The sequence below is a fragment of the Setaria italica genome, chromosome II (genome assembly GCF_000263155.2).
Source record: "Setaria italica strain Yugu1 chromosome II, Setaria_italica_v2.0, whole genome shotgun sequence".
Lineage (NCBI taxonomy): Eukaryota > Viridiplantae > Streptophyta > Magnoliopsida > Poales > Poaceae > Setaria > Setaria italica.
This window is the reverse complement of record NC_028451.1, coordinates 37933697-37950917: the sequence shown is the minus strand read 5'-3', so window position 1 is coordinate 37950917 and position 17221 is coordinate 37933697. Positions and strand designations below refer to the sequence as shown.

Sequence of the window (17221 nt, the reverse complement as noted above, 5' to 3'; positions counted from 1 at the left end):
GCAGCAAACATACAGAACTACACAGTCGCATAGCCCGTGCACGGATGGAAATAATCGGACACATATACCTCAGAACTCAGCTTAACAAGGCAATATATTTGACAAGCAGAATGACATAATACAAATAGTGTTGCACTACGCAACAGGAGAAACTTCTTTTAGCAAAGAATCAGTGGCATCGCACAAGAAGTGTTGCATTGCACAACACAGCAGGAGGAACTTCTTCTAGCAAGGAATCAGTTGCGCATCTGAAGTTTCTGAACAAACCATAATCAACACAAGGGCTCCAGAAAAAAGACATTGAGACATTAGCGGGGTTGGCACTCATCGACCCATCTGTATCCCCAGCATGTTAAGATGAAACGCCTGGAAGTGAATGATTCAAGCAAGGGATTAAGCGCATGACTTATACAGGTTGAGCAGCTTTGCAACAAAAATTACGCTGATTTGAGTATTTTTAAGCAGGCTCCAAATGAGTAAATCGATCCAAGAATGGCAAGCAGTTCAAAACTCTCAAATTTCTTCACGTGGCAAGGAAATAGAGATGAAGTGCACTGAGTTTCAGTTTTTGTATACTACATACAACACAAGCCAGATAATATGCCATGCTCGCGCCTATGTGCAGGTCAGGACCATTCCAAGGAAAAAGACAGGAAGTCTGAATAACAGCAGCTACTGCAGAATCTGGGGCTACAGAATTATTCACGCTTATAAGAAATCAACAAGGAAGGGACTGCCTACTAGCTAGTGTAATGCAAAAATCAAAAAGTAGTCATGACAGATTTTCTGTAAGCTAATACTGACTTCTAAATATCAACTGCAACATGCAAATTTCTAGATTCTTAAAATTTCAGCAAATGAGGAATACAGAATCGAATATGCAAGCAGCTCTCTTATTGTGTGGAAAAAATTGGAAAAGACTTTTAACCACACACTCAGAAAATTGTGTAACCTTTTACTCTGGTCTCTGGCCTTCCTGATTAAAATAGTGCTTCCATGTTTCTTTAACGGCATATGATTTTTGATGTATCAATAAACTATGTCTTTGGAGCCTCTATGGTTTTGATCTGTAACATTGCTCACAATTGACACTCCAGGTATCTTTTTCGCGAACTGGAAAATGGAAATTCTAACATATTTGAAATGAGAAAGACTGGTGCAGGTCCAATACTAATAAATTGCTGTCAATTTCAGCGTGCCAATGACATTTGTTTAGTCAGGACTGTCTAATAATCATAGGTGCCAAGTCTAAAGGTAAATAACAGGTCCATATAAATGATTGAGCAAATAGGTTTATGCAATGAATATCAGGTACTGAAATAAAATATTCTGCTCTTCCCCCAGGTTTGGTTCAGCTATGTTTTGTTCCTTCACAGTAAGACAATTATTTTGGTGGTAGCCTGGAACCTTTAGAGTGATATGGTTACACTGCCAAATTCTGCTGAACTACATATTCCTGGGGAAAAAAAATGGTTAGCACATTAGGCCCATCGTTCTTTTGATCTTTTTATCAGAGCACCTGCTGAACTATCCATTCCTACCAAAACCAGGTGCGATAACATCATGATCTAACCAAGTGGTTGAACTTGTGAAATATAACCCAACATATAAGACATTAGTAGTCCGAAATTGGTTTGGCATACCATGATACCAATGAGGAAAGTTATGAATGGCTTGATGGTTGAAGACATGTTGACCAGTGGTGAACATGTCAGATCACCAGTACTATCAAATCAGGCAATGAAAAACTAAATTTATAATTTTGTACACAGTGGCAAACTTATTATTTGTTGCAGACTTGCAGTGTCATGGTGATACACATATACCAAGAAAGAAGCAACATTAGCTCAACCAAGGTCTCAAAAGGTGCATAACGCATGGATAAATCATCCATTTATTTATGGGCAGGATCCAACATTATCTATTTTTATGGTCAAATTCAACGAGTGCACTCTCTATCTCAATCAGCATAACAAATAACTGGTAATATAATTTTCAATACTCATTGCTACAGCAGCAGAGTTAACAGAAATGGAAGCAACAGCGAACTCAGAAACCAATCATAAAACCAAGCATACCATGATTCCATGTCAGTCTCGGATATTTTACATGCTCAGAAACAATTCGCAGACAGCATCAGCACAAGCTGGGAAAGACCCAGATTGGTGGTCTGGCAGGTGACCTGTTATTCAGCGGCGGTGCGCCTGGATAATCAGCATATCGAACATCGCAAGTTCCATCAGCCAAGGAGTACTCGTGCCATTCACCCAAGCGTCGCCCAGCTGCATATAAGCAATCCCCTCGAATTCCTGGGTAATCAGGACCAAGACAGGATGCAAATCCATCATAATCAAGAAACAATGTCCTCCTGCCCAAGCTTGTGACTGAAGCCCAGTTTCCCTCCTCAGACACCCAACGGTAAACATGGTAGACCATCATCTCCTTAGGATCCTCACTGATGAGCAACACCTCGCCCCCGCACTCTCCAAGCCTGATTTTCCCTACCGCTGGAATGCTATCGTCATCCAGCTCCCCTCCAAGAAACGACAGCTCCAGCGAATTATCCAACAGCTCGACTATGGCAAGGCGGAGGCCATTTACCAGAGCGTAGAGGGTGCCATGGACGAAGAGCATATCGTCGATCACGATGGGCGCATCGGTGCAGGCCACGCTCCAGAGCGTGTCACCCAGGTGGCAGTGCTGGACGGTGGAACTGCCGGGCATAAAGAGGACGGCGGCGAGGTCGTCGGAAAGGATGAAGCGGCTGAACGGCGCGGGGACCTTGGGGAGGCGGATCTGCTCCCCGGAGAAGAGGTGGAGGAGCAGGAGCCTCGCGGGGTACTGGTAGGTGACCGTGACGAGGTAGCCGTGCGCGTAGAGGAGGGTGCGGCGGGAGAGGGACAGGTGGTGGCCCCAGGGGAGGCGGAAGCGGTGGAGGCGGCGGAGCGAGAGGTGGAAGAGCGCCTCGGTGAAGGAGGGGAACAGCGCGACTAGGAGGAGCGGGGACTGGGAGGCGAGGACCCCGCGGGACGGCGGGAGGAGGGCGCGGTAGGCCCGGCAGGAGGCGCGCAGCGCGAAGAAGTCCTCGAGGGAGGTCAGGCGGGAGGCGATGTCAGGGACGACGTCGGGCGGAGGGGAAGGCGAGCGCGTGGGTTCGGGATTCGAGGAGGAAGTGGGAGAGGCGCCGGGCGTGGCGGGCGGCGGCGAGTGTCGACGCCCGCGCTTCTCCGTCGCCATTTCTCTCGCCTTCTCTGGTTCTTTTTTCCTTTTTCTTTTCTGTGGTTCTTTATAAGCGAAAAAAACCGCCAACAGCCAAAAACCGCCTTTAGCCAAGGCGGCAATGGCAAAGATTAGTCAACGGTCCGCTCGAATCAGCATCAAATAATTGACGGCCCATGGGCTATTGCATGGTACACAGCATGGCCAATGGGCCTTGCCTAATGCCCTTCCTCGTAGAAGCCAGCCATTTAAATGTGAGAACTGTAAATATTGGGCACCCAAAGAATAAAGCCACAAACAGACTGCAACATCCTAAAGGCCAGAACTATCTGGAATTCTGGACTCTGAATGTATTGCATAAAAAAAAAACTGGAGCATATTCAGAAGTGGGGTGTTCACACCTTTCATATTCAGAAGTGGGATGCTATTCTATCCTTACACACAGATACATCTGATTGTTCCACTTCTCACAGCGAAATGGATACAGGGAAAAGAATACAAAACGGCGTGTTTGCAAAAATTGACATAGTACAGGTTATGACTTGGTTTCGCTGCCAGTTGTGTCGGAGCTGACAGTGACGCATGGGAACCAATATCTGCGCTTGCCGTCCCTGTGGCCATCGTCGATCATAGCAAGTCCCTCCTGACAGTAGTAACAGTTCCAGGTTTAAAATCAGCAAAACAGAGTCATGTAGAGACCAAGGAATTTCATGTTTGATTTAAAACTGCTCCCAAGCATTGTCCATAGGCATGTGTTAATGCAATTAAATATTTAAATGGATGGCACCAACAAATTGCAAGATTGATTATGCAAGAATTTATTGATATGGCAACAGCATGCATTTAAGCTACAATTTGGTACATGAAAAAAATCCACGTTAAATGCTACTGAGAGGAAAAATTCAGGAAGCAAGTATTACCTTAAGTAAAGTTTCAAGGGCATCAATGGCACGACCAGCGGACCATGAGAATTCCTTTTCAACTTGTTCTACTGTGACATAGCCTTCAGCCTGCATGTCAAATTGCCAGTGATGCTATAACCAGAGGAATGTTGCATTTTCGAATGCAGTACTAGCATATTAGTAATTTAAAAGCTTCTAGTAATGTGGCATTAAATATTACAATATTGAAAGCACGAACCTGTGCTAGCCCAAGTATCCCACTGTGATCTTTATTTAATTCAGTAGGAACAGATCGGACCAGCTTTCTCCTCCCAACCGAAATTACTTCAAAGCCACTACCAAGGACCTGTAAAATCACAAAGGGAGGACCAGATGAGCTAAAACTCTTACCGAGTATTGACTTCCTTTTTCTTAAAAGTGCAAACTTGTACGTAGAAACAATGTGCATCCAATTCCAAACTTACAAAATATAAATCATAAAAGGATCACTCAAGCTTACAAGTCTTACTTTTAGCTTACTTATAGCACGTAAACAGTCATCTTCAGACAAAGATTCAAGAGTAGCTTTTCTCTTCTGACAGAGCAGTTTGCGGAGATCTAGCAAGTCAATCAGACCACCATTATGTGATCTGGTTGCAATGCATATGTCTACTATCTGAACTCCTGCCAGAAAAAAAAAACATGGGTAATAAGCAGAGTATAGAAGATAGCAATATCAAGTTTTACTTGCAAGACCAGAAGAACCCACAAGAAAGCTTAAAGTGAGTATACCAACCAATCTCATAGTAGAAGTCACCAATCCCTAGAAGTTCTGCCCAAACTCCTTTATTAGATGCCAGCGGATCTACTCCAACTTTTGCACACATCTCATGGAACTGCTGCCTAAATATCGGATTTTTACGGATATCACTCTGCACTAGCATAATATTATATAACATTACCAGAGAGAATAGGAGTATGCTTTAACATTTCAAATTTATTGCAATCTGTTGTTGCGCATGGGAATATCACCTCAATAGCATTAGATGCTATGAGGCAAATCAAATCAAATTCTATCACAAGAAAGCAGTAAGTTTCATCAAAGCATGTTAAACACCAAATGATGTAAATGGACATCTTTGCAGCTTAACTGATGAGACAAACCGAGTCAAAGCTATACCTTTCGCCTTTTCTGCTGTTTCTTTGGGGTGTGACTGCTGCTGTTTAGGTGTAGTTTTCCTGTTAAACTTCTGGACTGAGTTTGTTTCTGGTTATGTCAGTCTTAAGCAGTTTTGTGTTTTCCTGTAGAAGCTGGAAAAGCCAGCAAATCGGATTGGTGTTGGTTGGCTGCCGCTGTAAGAAATTCTAAGCTCTAATAAATTCAGGAAAATAACTAAGACAAGATTTTACTTGGTTTCCCCAAGGGTGTCATTACTTATCACCTGATTACTTGGTGTAAAGCACAATGCCACCATAAAATGAATAAAAAAGGCAACAGACTACTGAACCAAAATTGCAGTGACAATGATTTTATAAGGCCACATCAGAGGAAAATTTCTAATGTCTGAGTTTATTCTTCCACCTTTGCTCGAGATTAGAAGATTATCAAGTGCATTATTACTATTTCAGAGTTATCCATAAAATAAAATAAAGAAAACTACAAACATATTTGCAGTAGCATATTCCATATTCTGTTTTCTTCCTTTCCCAGTTACTGTGACCATTGATTGGTTTTGGATATATGCTGGGCTACATACTTATAAGCCAATTCAGCCCGTACTTCCAAAGTTTGACAGGAAGCATTAATCCAAATCATAGATGTGTAGGGTATGTTTGGTTCTCGCCCATCCTCGACCTGCCAACCACGGCGCGCCAATGATTTGGCAAGAGATTTCACTGCCCCTGACTCGCCCATGCGCAGGTGCAAAAATGAACTAGCAGGGGCAGTGCTTGGGCCTGGCTGCGCGGGCTAGCCAAATCATCGGCGCCAAACCAGACAAGCACCCCAATTGGCTGGGCTTGCCAACTACTGGCGCGGCTGGTATTAGCGTCAAACCAAACATGCCCATATTGTCTAAAGCTCTCGATAGTAGAGGTTTTGCTAACTACTATACTTTCATGTCTGCTGAAAATAACCATTCTATTTTTTGTTGAAAGAACTGAACAGGTTGCAAATAGAAGCACAGGCAACATATGTCTGCAGATCTTCCACAGTTGACCATAGTAATCAAGCCAGGGTTGCATCCAACAGTTTGAAGTACACAGCAAATCACCTTATGCTTGCGAGCGAATTCCTCCAGCTGAGACCGGAATGTTGCCAGCTGCTCCTTCATGACATCCGTCCTGACCTTGGCCACATTCTCCCCGACCAGACGGAATTGGTCCTAAAAGTTCCAGGAACACATTCATCTCAAATTGCAAACTAGGGCCCAAGTCCTTAAACTAACCAGCAAAAAGAAGTGCACATACGCGAGTAGCCGCCGCATTCTGCAAGCCCGCGATCCCCGGCCGCCTCCTCATGCTCTTCGGCGCTGAACCACCGTGGGGCAAGAGAGTTCAGCTGAGCCCCCAAAACCTTTCGGAAATCAGATTGGACCCGAAACTTGGGAAGATTGATCCTGCGAACTAAAGAAGAACCTAATCGAAATCGAACCTATATTAGTGTAAAACCAAGCTGAACAGAAATCGGGATTCTTTCAGCAATCCAGATTCGAGGGAGTTACGATCACTTACCACACAACAGATAAATCAAAAACGCGTCCGGATAACCGGATTGGATTTCCACTCAGCTCCAGCAGACAGAGGGAGCGGCGGCGGTTGGCCGAGGGGCAGCGTTGCGACGGGCGGCGGCCGGCTGGTGGAGGATCCGTCAGAGGATGAGGGACCGGCGGCGTTGTCGTGCTCGTCGCCGTTTTGGTATGGACTTTCAGCTTTGGTTCGGGCCGTAGGTAGAGACGAGCCGCACAGGCGCAGCAGTTGGTTGGCTGACCTGTGTGTGCGCGGCGTTTGCCGCACTGGGCCGGGCCAGAAGACGCGCCCATTACGGTAAATTTCAACGCACGAAGAATCAATCCTCCTTCGAATGTTACCATGAAATGAAGGATCCTCTAAAGTTTCTCAAAAAAAAAAAGAAGAAGAAGAAGATCCTCTGAAGTTATCATGCGGAGCTAGGCCCTTTGTCATGGTCAGCTGACTCCAATAATTTTGTATAAACTTAGAGTCTGTTTAGTCGGTGCTGATGTTTGCCCAACCAAAATCAAGGCACGTCTAAAAAATTTGACCGTCACTTGGTTCATAAAAGATTGACACGCCTAGTCAAAATCATGACAAGTTACTAGAAAGTTTTGAAGCTTGTAGGGAGAAAAATATTAGTTGCTATATTTTAGCAATAAAGCAAGTGAATAAAAAACAGAACCAAATTTCTTACCCCAATTTTGGTAAGTCTTGATTTTTGCATGGCTTTAATTTTAGCTTGCCATGGTTTGGCTTGGTAAAAGTTGGAATCCGATCAATCAGGTTCTTAGTGAAAATATACGGTTTTGCACTGTTCTCTAATATTGATGATCCCAGATTTTAATGAGGTTGACCCAACGAAATTCTCGGCAGGCTTCTCTAAGGTAAGCAAAGTGCCCCTCGAAAATTTTACCTTAACCTAACCATTAAAAATGGTTTTTTTCATAAGATTGAGGTTCTAGTAGGTCCCAAAAAATATGCACCGGTGTCTCGCAAAAACTGCTGGCATTATTCTAGTAGCTATATTGCATGAGATTTCGCTCCCCATAATGGCCTGGAGTATCGTTTGAACTGTTTGGTTTAGTATCAAAGCTGCCGAAGCTTGTCATGTGAAAATTTGGTACGTTTGTCTAAAACTTGAGTTCCATTCCATAGCACTTCGACCAATGCAATTTAAAAGTCAAAACTTACGCAAACCAAAATTTTAGCATCGATTTGCGAGTACAACATGTCATCATGCCCTACATCAAGAAAAATGCTAAACGGCAAACGCCACAACGGCACGGCCAAAGGCCGCCAGCAAACGCACCGCAGCCGCAGCACGTGACACGCCACTCGCACAGTCACACTCCCACGCGGACGCCGACCTCGCCACTCGGCATCGGCAGTATAGCAGATCCCCAAACGCCGAACCAAACCACCCACCAAGCTCCACCACCGCCGGCCGGCTTCGCTCGCCATGGCCGCCGCCACCTCCCTCTCCCACCTCCTCCTCGCGCCCAAACCCAGAACCCATCCCAAACCCAGAACCCATCCAAACCCCTCGCGTCTTCCCTCCCGCTCGGGCGCCAGCGCCACCCCGCTGCCCCGCCGCAGGCGCCTTGCCCCCGCGATCTCCGCGGCGGCATCCGACCTCCTCTCCCCCGCGCCCTCCCTCAAGTCCCGCCTCGCCGCCGGCGACACCCTCTATGGCCTCTTCCTCCTCTCCTTCTCGCCCACCCTCGCCGAGCTCGCCGCCCTCGCCGGCTACGACTACGTCGTCGTCGACATGGAGCACGGGCCCGGCGGGATCCCCGAGGCCCTCGCCTGCCTACGCGCGCTCGACGCCGCGCGGACCCCCGCGGTGCTCCGCCTCCCGGAGGCCAGCGCTGTCTGGGCCAAGAAGGCGCTCGACCTCGGCCCCGCGGGCCTCATGCTCCCGGCCGTCGAGTCCCCCGCCGCCGCCGTCGAGGCGGTCTCCCACTGCCGCTACCCGCCGCGCGGCGTCCGCGGCGCCGCGCACCCCATCGTCCGCGCCTCCGCCTATGGCCTTGACGATTCCTACCTCTCCCGCTGCGAGGACGACACGCTCATCATGTGCCAGGTCGAGACCGCCGCCGGTATCGCGGAGATCGACGCCATCGCCGCCGTAGACGGCGTGGACGTCGTGCAGATGGGCCCGCTCGACCTGTCAGCCAGCATGGGGTATCTTTGGGACCCCGGGAACAGGAAGGTGCGGGCGACGCTAAGGGAGGCCGAGAAGAAGGTTCTGGAGGCCAGGAAGAAGAAGGTGGCGGCGGCTTTGGACGGGAATGCTGCTTACTTGGGCGGGTTTGCGATGCAGAATGACCCACCGGAGCAGCTCAAGCTGAGGGGTTACCATATGGTGGCAGGCGCCGTGGACATTGCGATGTTCCGGAAGGCAGCATTGGATGATGTCAAGCGGTTCCGGGAGGCAGTGATGGAGATCGGTGAGGAGGGTGATGACGAGGAGGGGGAGAAAGAAGAGAAAGAAAATGACGGGTACTGGAGTGAGTGAGCAGAGCAGAACAAAGCTGAGCTAATCGTGGCAGGAAACTGGTTATGGTGTTTCTGTCTGATGATATTGTTTCCGTTCTGAATTGTGAGGGTCTAAGCGATCTTAAGGAGCCTTGGGATCTCTGGATTTTGCTGTACTCTTTGTTTAGTTATGGATTTGATTTTCAGGTGAAAAGTCTGTTTGGGCAACTCGGAACTAGTGGCTACCAATAAAGAGCTGAATTCAGCAGAAATGCTGTTTCCTTTCTCTTTTTTTTTCATTTTTTTGTTCACATGCAGAGAAAGGTGGATCTTTTTGCGTTTGAAATCATATCATGGGATGAGAAACACAAGAGGTAAGTATTTTCGAGGTTGTTGGTGTGGTGGGGTCAGGGCAAGCTACACGTCCAAAATCCAGATTGACAATCTCAGCACTTGCTCAACCTCCACCACAAGTTCAGATATGCAGCTACATCCAATCCAAAACCACTGGGTCCTTTTGGACACTTCTTCTTCCAAAAAAATATCTCCTTCCAGTAACAGACTAACAGGGTGCAGTCCTTATGAGAAGCTAAGCTATCTTCTAATTCCCTCGAGTCCTCATAAGTTTTTGCCCTCTCTCTCATGATCACAATGCTCGCAGCTAGCTCTGTAGTGAACAGCAGCCTTGCTTGCTCATCGAGGATATCATCCGGGTCAGACCTTGCATCTGGCCATTCCTGGCGTCCCATAGAGGCTGTGAAACTCCCTCGGAAGCATGCTGTGAGCTCGTTACATATAAGTTGTGCTGCCACTAAGCCTGCGAAGACTCCTGGTACTGTAATTGTGCTCTTTTGTTGTTTTAGTTGCTATGCAACTATGCAACTGTTAGTTTATTCAGATGTTACTCCACTCCATTCCTTGATTGTTTTTCCTTGCAGCTGAAGAGGATTGGAAAATTAAGAGGCAACTCCTTGCACAAAAGCGGGTAACTTGGAGCACTATTCCATGCATTTTCTTTGTAAACATTTTTGGAAGTTTGTTATGAAATACTTTTAACCTTTGGTTCTGCGATGAGGAGGGTTTGAACATTGAACTACATGTGCGAAGGTTGAAAAATTATGCATTCTATGTGAAATAGGCCTGCCTTTTAATTTATAGGAACATATCTACATTAGTTCTGTTAATTCATTGATTAATTCACTGTTCGCTCATAGTGAGGTTACTGTGCTTAGCATTTTTCATTTATACCAGATTGTCTATTTTTGCAGGTACGCGGTGTTGATGTGAAGGAAGCACTGCGCCTTCAAAAGGAGAACAAATTTGTAATTCTTGATGTCAGACCAGAAGCAGAGTTCAAAGAGGTATCTTGTTACTCTCTATTTTTCACGCCACAAGTTTAGTCTCAGGTTTACCAAGTAATTTCTATTTTGTGCCATTTCTTAATTCATAATCCACCACCTTAGTATCCTTGATGCGTATAGCGTATTAGAGATCACATGCTGGACAATTCTAATTGAATATGTATTTTCTCCTAACATGACATTTCTTGCTGTATATTATCTGTTGCTTCATGTCATGGGTTTTATTACTCCAAGATTGATTCTTTTGTGGCAATTGTATAAATTTTATGGATTTCATTCGTATGCAGGCTCATCCACCTGGTGCCATCAATGTACAAATATACAGATTAATAAAGGAATGGACAGCATGGGATATTGCAAGGCGTGCAGCATTTGCATTCTTTGGCATATTTGCTGGAACAGAAGAGAACCCTGAGTTTATACAAAGTATGGCAGCAACTGCTGCTGCTCTTTGATTACTCATAAATGATACAGTAATCAGCGTATATGTTATCTTTGTACAGGCGTTGATGAGAAGGTTGGGAAAGATGCCAAGATAATTGTGGCATGTTCTACAGGTGGGACACTGAAGCCAACACAAAATTTCCCTGACGGGAAGCAATCTCGGTATGTTATGTTGTGCACTTAGCACCGAAAGATTGACAAGTTCATTAACATGTGTGATCCATCATTCTCAATATCTGTATATCCTCTCAATAAAACTGATGGTTCTCTGAGAGACAGGTGCAAGTGCAACCATGACTAGTTGAGTTACACAATGGAATTAAGAAACTACTGGAAAATGTTATTTTTAGATAGGTGCTTACAACATTATTTCCTCTATAAATGCATGGTAAAAATGGTTCAAAAATCAATACTTTGCATTGCATTTGATAGCAGTGAACATATCTGATAAGCTTAAGGTGATATACACACTTTTACAAGCTCTACCACTTTGCACATGAGGGCAAGTGCAGTAGGGTGTTGGCTTCATAGGATCTAATTAGATGGTAGTTCACTACATGGCAGTTTCAACTGCTGGGTTATTGGCATTTGAATTTTCAGTGACTACATGGTTAAGCCACAATTTCTTCACATGTTTATATTTATTGGATTAGGATCCAAATTCTTAATATTTACTTCAAATCTGAACTAAATCCAAAAAGTCTTAGAGCAATCCTACCTTCTCAGACAAGCCCTTAGTTGTTTGGTAACTTAATCCTGAACGAAAGAAAAGTACTATGTACAGCTTATTCTAGACTACAGATTCAGAAGCTGTTAGAGTTTACTTTCAAGCAAGATCAAGCATGTCTATGGCACATATCTTTACCACCTATCCTTTTCCTTCTGAAAGGAGAAAGCATATATCAACGTTGGAGCTTATCTTCTGTTGTGGTTGACTTTGGCAGGTCCCTGATAGCGGCATACCTGTTGGTCCTGAATGGCTACAGCAACGTGTACCATCTGGAAGGAGGGCTTTACACATGGTTCAAGGAAGGCCTACCAGCTGTTGAAGGAGAAGAATGAGCAAGAGAGACACATTTCTTGTTACAATGTCGTTGCTCACATGCTTTGTGACGAGTTGTAATGATGTGCTTCACAGGATCTAGATCATCTCTCCCGTTGAGATGTCTCGTGTTCCTCCTGCCGATATGAAGATGTCTTAGGTTTCTCGTGTCACCTTTGTTGCCAACGTGTCGGAGTATGATGCTGTTGCTTGGGTATGACAGTATGATGATTATCAGCTTTGGCCAACAAAAAGTGAGCAGAACCGTAGTTTCTTTTGATCTCGAGCTTAAACTATTTTTCTTCTGGCGATTAAGGCTGCTGAAAGAGACTTTCTTCAGGTTTTGTTTGTCGCTCCATCATGTTTTGTCAGTTTGTTTGTTGAACCTTCTGTCAAGATCTCAGTAATTGCTGACAGGATCTGGTCCTAAGCTATCAAATTTTATGTTTCAGATGCCATGTGTGAAGTACCTCTGTTTATATGCTGTAGTAGAGAACCTGGATCGAGTTATTCCATGGATGTGTTAAGAGGGTCGCAGGCTGGAGTGAATTAACAGAAACGGTGATGTCGAAGCCGGTGATTATACTTGTGATGTGAAAACTGGGTTTGATGGCATAAATCTGCCTCTTCTTTGCATTGCAAATTCGAAACAAAAACAGCTGATCCATGAAAGATGGATCAGATACGTACAAACTTTATACGGTAACATGCCTAAACCATCAAGGGTGTAACAATATATGTAATTTGTTGATGTGAAGTTCTTAAAAAAAAATTGAAAGAACTCCCTACGTCTGCACTGAGAACGCCATCACGAGCAGGCGCACTGCGAGGTCCTCTTCATGGCGCTGGTCTCCATGATGGATCCCACGTCCACCGCGGTCCCCTTGAGCGACAGCACCTCGCCGCCGCCGCCATCGCCCTGCTCGCCGCGCATCCGGCGGGCCTCGTCGAGCTCCAGCGCCCTGCGCGACACGACGGCGAAGACCTCCTCGAGGAGCGTGAGGAAGGCGCGCTCCACGTTGTCCCCCGTGAGCGCGGACGCCTCGGAGAAGAAGAGCCCCTGCTCCTCGGCGAGGCGCGCGGCCTCGTCGGCGGCTACCTCCCGCCGCGCCGCGGGCATGTCGGCCTTGTTCCCGATGAGCGCCACGACGGTGGAGCCGTCGGCGTGCGCGCGGAGCTCCTCCACCCACCGCGCCACGTGCTCGAACGTGGCGCGCCGGGTCACGTCGTACACCACCATGGCGCCCAGCGCGCCGCGGTAGTACGCGCTCGTCACCGCCCTGTACCTGCACGCATGATCAAAAGTTCAAAACATAGCATGGTTTTTCAATTGCCAGGTGCCGACTTGTGAAGAATTTCTTTTCTTATGTTTCACATACAGTATTAACATTTGGAACTTGAATTCCTGTAAAATCCATGCGTTCATGTTTCGAAAAAGAAAAAAATGAGCATGCTCTGGTTACAAGACATTGAACAGAGGACAATCTTGGGAGAAATGGTGAGGTGGCAAACGCCAAATTCGAACGCAAGCTATGATATTCCCATGAGATCATTTTGCACGATGGTCTGTCGAGTCTTTTTTAACAAATGAAATGGCGGTCCATCGAGAAATCACTTTCAGCGTGGCCGGCATGCAATTGCAATGGCTAGTGGTCTGAAGATTTTTTTTCCGTAGCAAGCATAACATGGACTCCTCAAACATAGCTTTCAGTTGCTTTAAGTTTTGCATTATTGTAAACTCTGCCCACCAATGTGCGTGCTTATCTTGTCACAGTTTCCCTTTTAATAACCTAATTCCCGGATAGAGATAGGGCAGGTAGCAGACATCATCTCCTCCTCTAGAATCAATAAGCATCGCGTCGGGATTAACTACTCCGACTACGCGTTGCATTCCCATCTTCTTAATAGTTTTGGCTGTCGGTTTCTAAGAGTAGAGAGAGAGAGAGAGAAATAGCTGACAACTGACATCATGTCATCATCTTCATGACTTCACCTCCTGAAGCATCTATGGATCATAGGTTACCGAATCCCCCTCTTCAAAAGTAAACGACTAACTACTAGACTGAACTCTGAAGTTAGGCAGCATACACTTGTCCAACGCACAGCCTAACGAAGTGAAAAAAAGGCTTGTAAAAGTTAGGCCATGTTTAGTTACTTCCAACTCCCAACTTTGACACTATGCAAAAAGAAGATTCCCCATCACATCAAACTTGCGGTACATGCATGGAGTATTAAATGTAGATGAAATTAAAAACTAATTGCACAGTTTTGTTGTACTTTGCGAGACGAATCTTTTGAGCCTAATTAGTCAATATTTGGACAATAATTCACAAATACAAACGAAACGCTACAGTGTGCTACAGTGCTGTAACAGTAATTTGGCACCTCCCAAATTCCCCAACTAAACACGGCCTTACAAAAGCTAAAGCTTCGAATGCACACATCACGTACCAGAACCAAATTCCTTAGAGTGCAATCCAAACGACACACGGGTACAGTGCCTACCTACTCTACTCCGTTCTCGTGACAAGGAGCCAATCCCTTGCGGATCGTGGGCTCGTGGCCTTGTCCGATTCGATGTGGATTATCATGGATCGTGAGGGATTGGTAGGGAATTGAACCATCTTCCCTGTCAACTGTCATCCATTACCGATCTCTGCCAACCCCTGCGCAACCGAATAAGGGCCATACGGATGGCAAAATTGAACCGTTGCGTTGCACCAGCATATTTATATGGTCTATCTAAATGAATAAGAGTGCACCGGTGCAGGAGGCACGCCGGCGGAGCGTCGTCGGACGACGGAGCGGATCGGAGCAGCATGTGATGTGGCCGGCGTACGAGACGAGACGTAACGTACCTCTCCTGGCCGGCGGTGTCCCAGATCTGCGCCTTGACGCGCTTGCGGTGGAGCGTGAGGGTGCGCGTCTGGAACTCCACCCCGATGGTGGACTTGGAGTCGAGCGCGAACTCGTCCCGCGTGAAGCGCGCCAGCAGCTGCGTCTTCCCCACCGCCGAGTCCCCCACCACCACCACCTTGAACACGTAGTCGATCTCCGCCTCCCCTTCCCACCGCGCCTCCTCCTCCTCCGCTTCCTTGCCCCGCGCCACCATCTTCCCCTTCTCCTTCTTCTTCACTTCTCACCACCCCGAATCCCCGATCACCTCCCTGGCGGCCGGCCTCGCTTCTTGATTCCTGCAACCAGCCTCGCCGTGGTGTGAACCTCGCGCGATCGGCGCCGAGACCACGAGAAGAGGAAGGCGAGAAGAACTTGGCAGCAGGGAGCTAGGCTCTGGTTACTTGTGCGGCATGCAAGAGGAAACTTGGGGGCGTGGCGGTTTGCCGCAGGCGCGGCGCTTTTGAGGTGGAGCTCTGCTTCTACTGCTGGTCAGCTCAGCTGGTTTGTGTGCGCGCGCGCCCGCGTGTCCTGCTTTTGGCGAGAAGGATTGCTGCGCAAAGGGCAGGCCGGCAGCCATCATCCGGCGGCGTGTTTACGCTGGCGGCCGCAGCGCGCCTTGTCTTTGGTCATCCTTCCTTTTGGCCGGGTTGGCTTTTAGAGATGTCGTGTCTATGGGTCGCCGTCTTTTCCTTTAGCCTTTCTTGCAGGGCTTGGAAGGCATCGGTCCGACGCGGAGCACGAGTAAATGGGGGACCTTGCTTTCTGCTCGAGGAAACCTATTTCCTAACATTGTTAGGTCCCGTTTGGTTCTCAGTAGCTCCTGAGATTCATAATTAACTCATATTTAATCTAAATATTTCTAATTAGCATCAAATATCTCCGATACGATAAAGTTTAGCACGGTAAGGTCCGTCTTTCTCTGGCAACGAAGAAAAGCCTGCAGCAGAAGTCAGAACTGTGCTACTTCTGACGAGATGCCAGGAATCCTGCAGCCTGTAGCCTTGAACTACCGCCTTTGATTCGTAGCACTACTGACCTCCCATACGTTCAACGGGAACAACATCAGCAGACTGCTGGACCAGTATACCCGGCATGCATCATCCAGATAACGGTGGCTGAGGATTTTAATTGACCAGGACCGACTCAGCTCATCAGGCTTCACATCACACACGGCCCGACCCCGACCAGAGAAATCAGAAGCTCCTCAGAAGCCGTGACAGCGGAAGCTTGACGAATCTTCATCAGGCGTTAAAATATCGCGGCAGGATTCGATCGCGTGGCGACGATCCATCCGAGTTCCCAACCGTTGTTCAGGGCGGTGGTCCTGCTAGCAAGGCCCTGTGCCATCCAGAAAGCGAACAGGCCAATCAGGTCCAGCCGTCCAGACACGGCGCTCGTTCCCGGAGCGCGCGTCAGGGTCACGGTGGCGGTGCGCGATCGCGTCGCGGATCAGGGCTCTCGGCTCTCGGCTCTCGGCTCTCGCAGGTCCCTGTCGTCGCGTTGCCTCCGCAGGCTACGCAATCACGTTATCACGCCGCCCCCCGGCGGCTGCAATTCATCCATGGAAATTTGGCATCTGATGATGTGCTTGTGGATTTAGGGAGTGTTTGATACCCCGTGCTAAAGTTTAGCACCCGTCACATCGGATCTTTATATGTTAATTAGGAGTATTAAACATAGACTAATTACAAAATTAATTACACAGATGGAGTCTAATTCGCGAGACGAATCTATTAAGCCTAATTAGTCCATGATTTGACAATGTGGTGCTACAGTAATCATTTGCTAATGATGGATTAATTAGGTTTAATAGATTCGTCTCGCGAATTAGCATAGGGGTTCTGCAATTAGTTTTATAATTAGCTCATGTTTAGTCCTTCTAGTTAGCATCCGAACATCCGATGTGACACTGCTAAAGTTTAGCACCTAGTATCCAAACACCCCCTTACAGGATAAGCGGACCAAGCTACTAGCGTCTCATGCTAAGCAATCGTGATACCTGGCTTGAAGACGTACTCTCTCATCAAGTCATCATGAGGGAGGGAAAAAAAGCTTCAGACTTTCAACGCCACACGCACAGGAACAACTTGAACGAGTGAATAAAGCTCAGCGTGGCACAGCCACACGGGCAACGGAAGCCATTTATTACAGACCCCTGGTTTGCA

The 17221-nt window shown here is 46.9% G+C and overlaps 5 protein-coding genes across 9 annotated transcripts; 2 read left to right on the top strand and 3 right to left on the bottom strand.

The window, feature by feature from the left end:
* Window positions 1-54: 54 nt before the first annotated feature.
* On the bottom strand, window positions 55-3289 carry LOC101756701. 2 transcript variants are annotated; one of them, XR_002676441.1, is made up of 2 exons: window positions 2079-3289; window positions 55-366 (listed from the first exon to the last, which is right to left on the bottom strand). XR_002676441.1 is itself a non-coding variant. In XM_022824207.1 (1 exon), exon 1 carries the CDS (start codon window positions 3235-3237, stop codon window positions 2137-2139), a length of 1101 nt encoding a protein of 366 aa, XP_022679942.1. In that variant the 5' UTR covers window positions 3238-3289; the 3' UTR covers window positions 1961-2136. The 2 variants fall into 2 exon arrangements, 1 of the variants encoding a protein (XP_022679942.1); XM_022824207.1 differs by lacking the exon at window positions 55-366 and having other exon boundaries at window positions 1961-3289.
* A 256-nt stretch (window positions 3290-3545) lies between these two features.
* On the bottom strand, window positions 3546-7088 carry LOC101755751 (vacuolar protein sorting-associated protein 22 homolog 1). 4 transcript variants are annotated; one of them, XM_004957367.4, is made up of 8 exons: window positions 6834-7088; window positions 6570-6753; window positions 6374-6484; window positions 4897-5032; window positions 4630-4784; window positions 4360-4467; window positions 4140-4229; window positions 3546-3862 (listed from the first exon to the last, which is right to left on the bottom strand). In XM_004957367.4, the coding sequence occupies exons 2-8, from the start codon at window positions 6618-6620 to the stop codon at window positions 3755-3757; spliced, it is 759 nt and encodes a 252-aa protein (XP_004957424.1). In that variant the 5' UTR covers window positions 6621-6753; window positions 6834-7088; the 3' UTR covers window positions 3546-3754. The 4 variants fall into 4 exon arrangements, with proteins under 4 accessions (XP_004957424.1, XP_004957423.1, XP_014660137.1 ...); XM_004957366.4 differs by having other exon boundaries at window positions 6570-6737; XM_014804651.2 differs by having other exon boundaries at window positions 6570-6725.
* A 985-nt stretch (window positions 7089-8073) lies between these two features.
* LOC101754942 (2-keto-3-deoxy-L-rhamnonate aldolase) lies at window positions 8074-9595 on the top strand. Its single transcript, XM_004957364.4, has one exon. The coding sequence runs from the start codon at window positions 8293-8295 to the stop codon at window positions 9349-9351; it is 1059 nt and encodes a 352-aa protein (XP_004957421.1). The 5' UTR covers window positions 8074-8292; the 3' UTR covers window positions 9352-9595.
* Window positions 9596-9747: 152 nt separating this feature from the next.
* Window positions 9748-12609, top strand: LOC101755345 (rhodanese-like domain-containing protein 14, chloroplastic). The gene is made up of 6 exons (XM_004957365.4): window positions 9748-10143; window positions 10250-10296; window positions 10580-10672; window positions 10960-11098; window positions 11176-11278; window positions 12061-12609. Exons 1-6 carry the CDS (start codon window positions 9954-9956, stop codon window positions 12176-12178), a joined length of 690 nt encoding a protein of 229 aa, XP_004957422.1. The 5' UTR covers window positions 9748-9953; the 3' UTR covers window positions 12179-12609.
* Window positions 12610-12738: 129 nt separating this feature from the next.
* On the bottom strand, window positions 12739-15712 carry LOC101753742 (ras-related protein RABA3). The gene is made up of 2 exons (XM_004957361.4): window positions 15017-15712; window positions 12739-13444 (listed from the first exon to the last, which is right to left on the bottom strand). The coding sequence occupies exons 1-2, from the start codon at window positions 15268-15270 to the stop codon at window positions 12967-12969; spliced, it is 732 nt and encodes a 243-aa protein (XP_004957418.1). The 5' UTR covers window positions 15271-15712; the 3' UTR covers window positions 12739-12966.
* Window positions 15713-17221: the final 1509 nt, after the last annotated feature.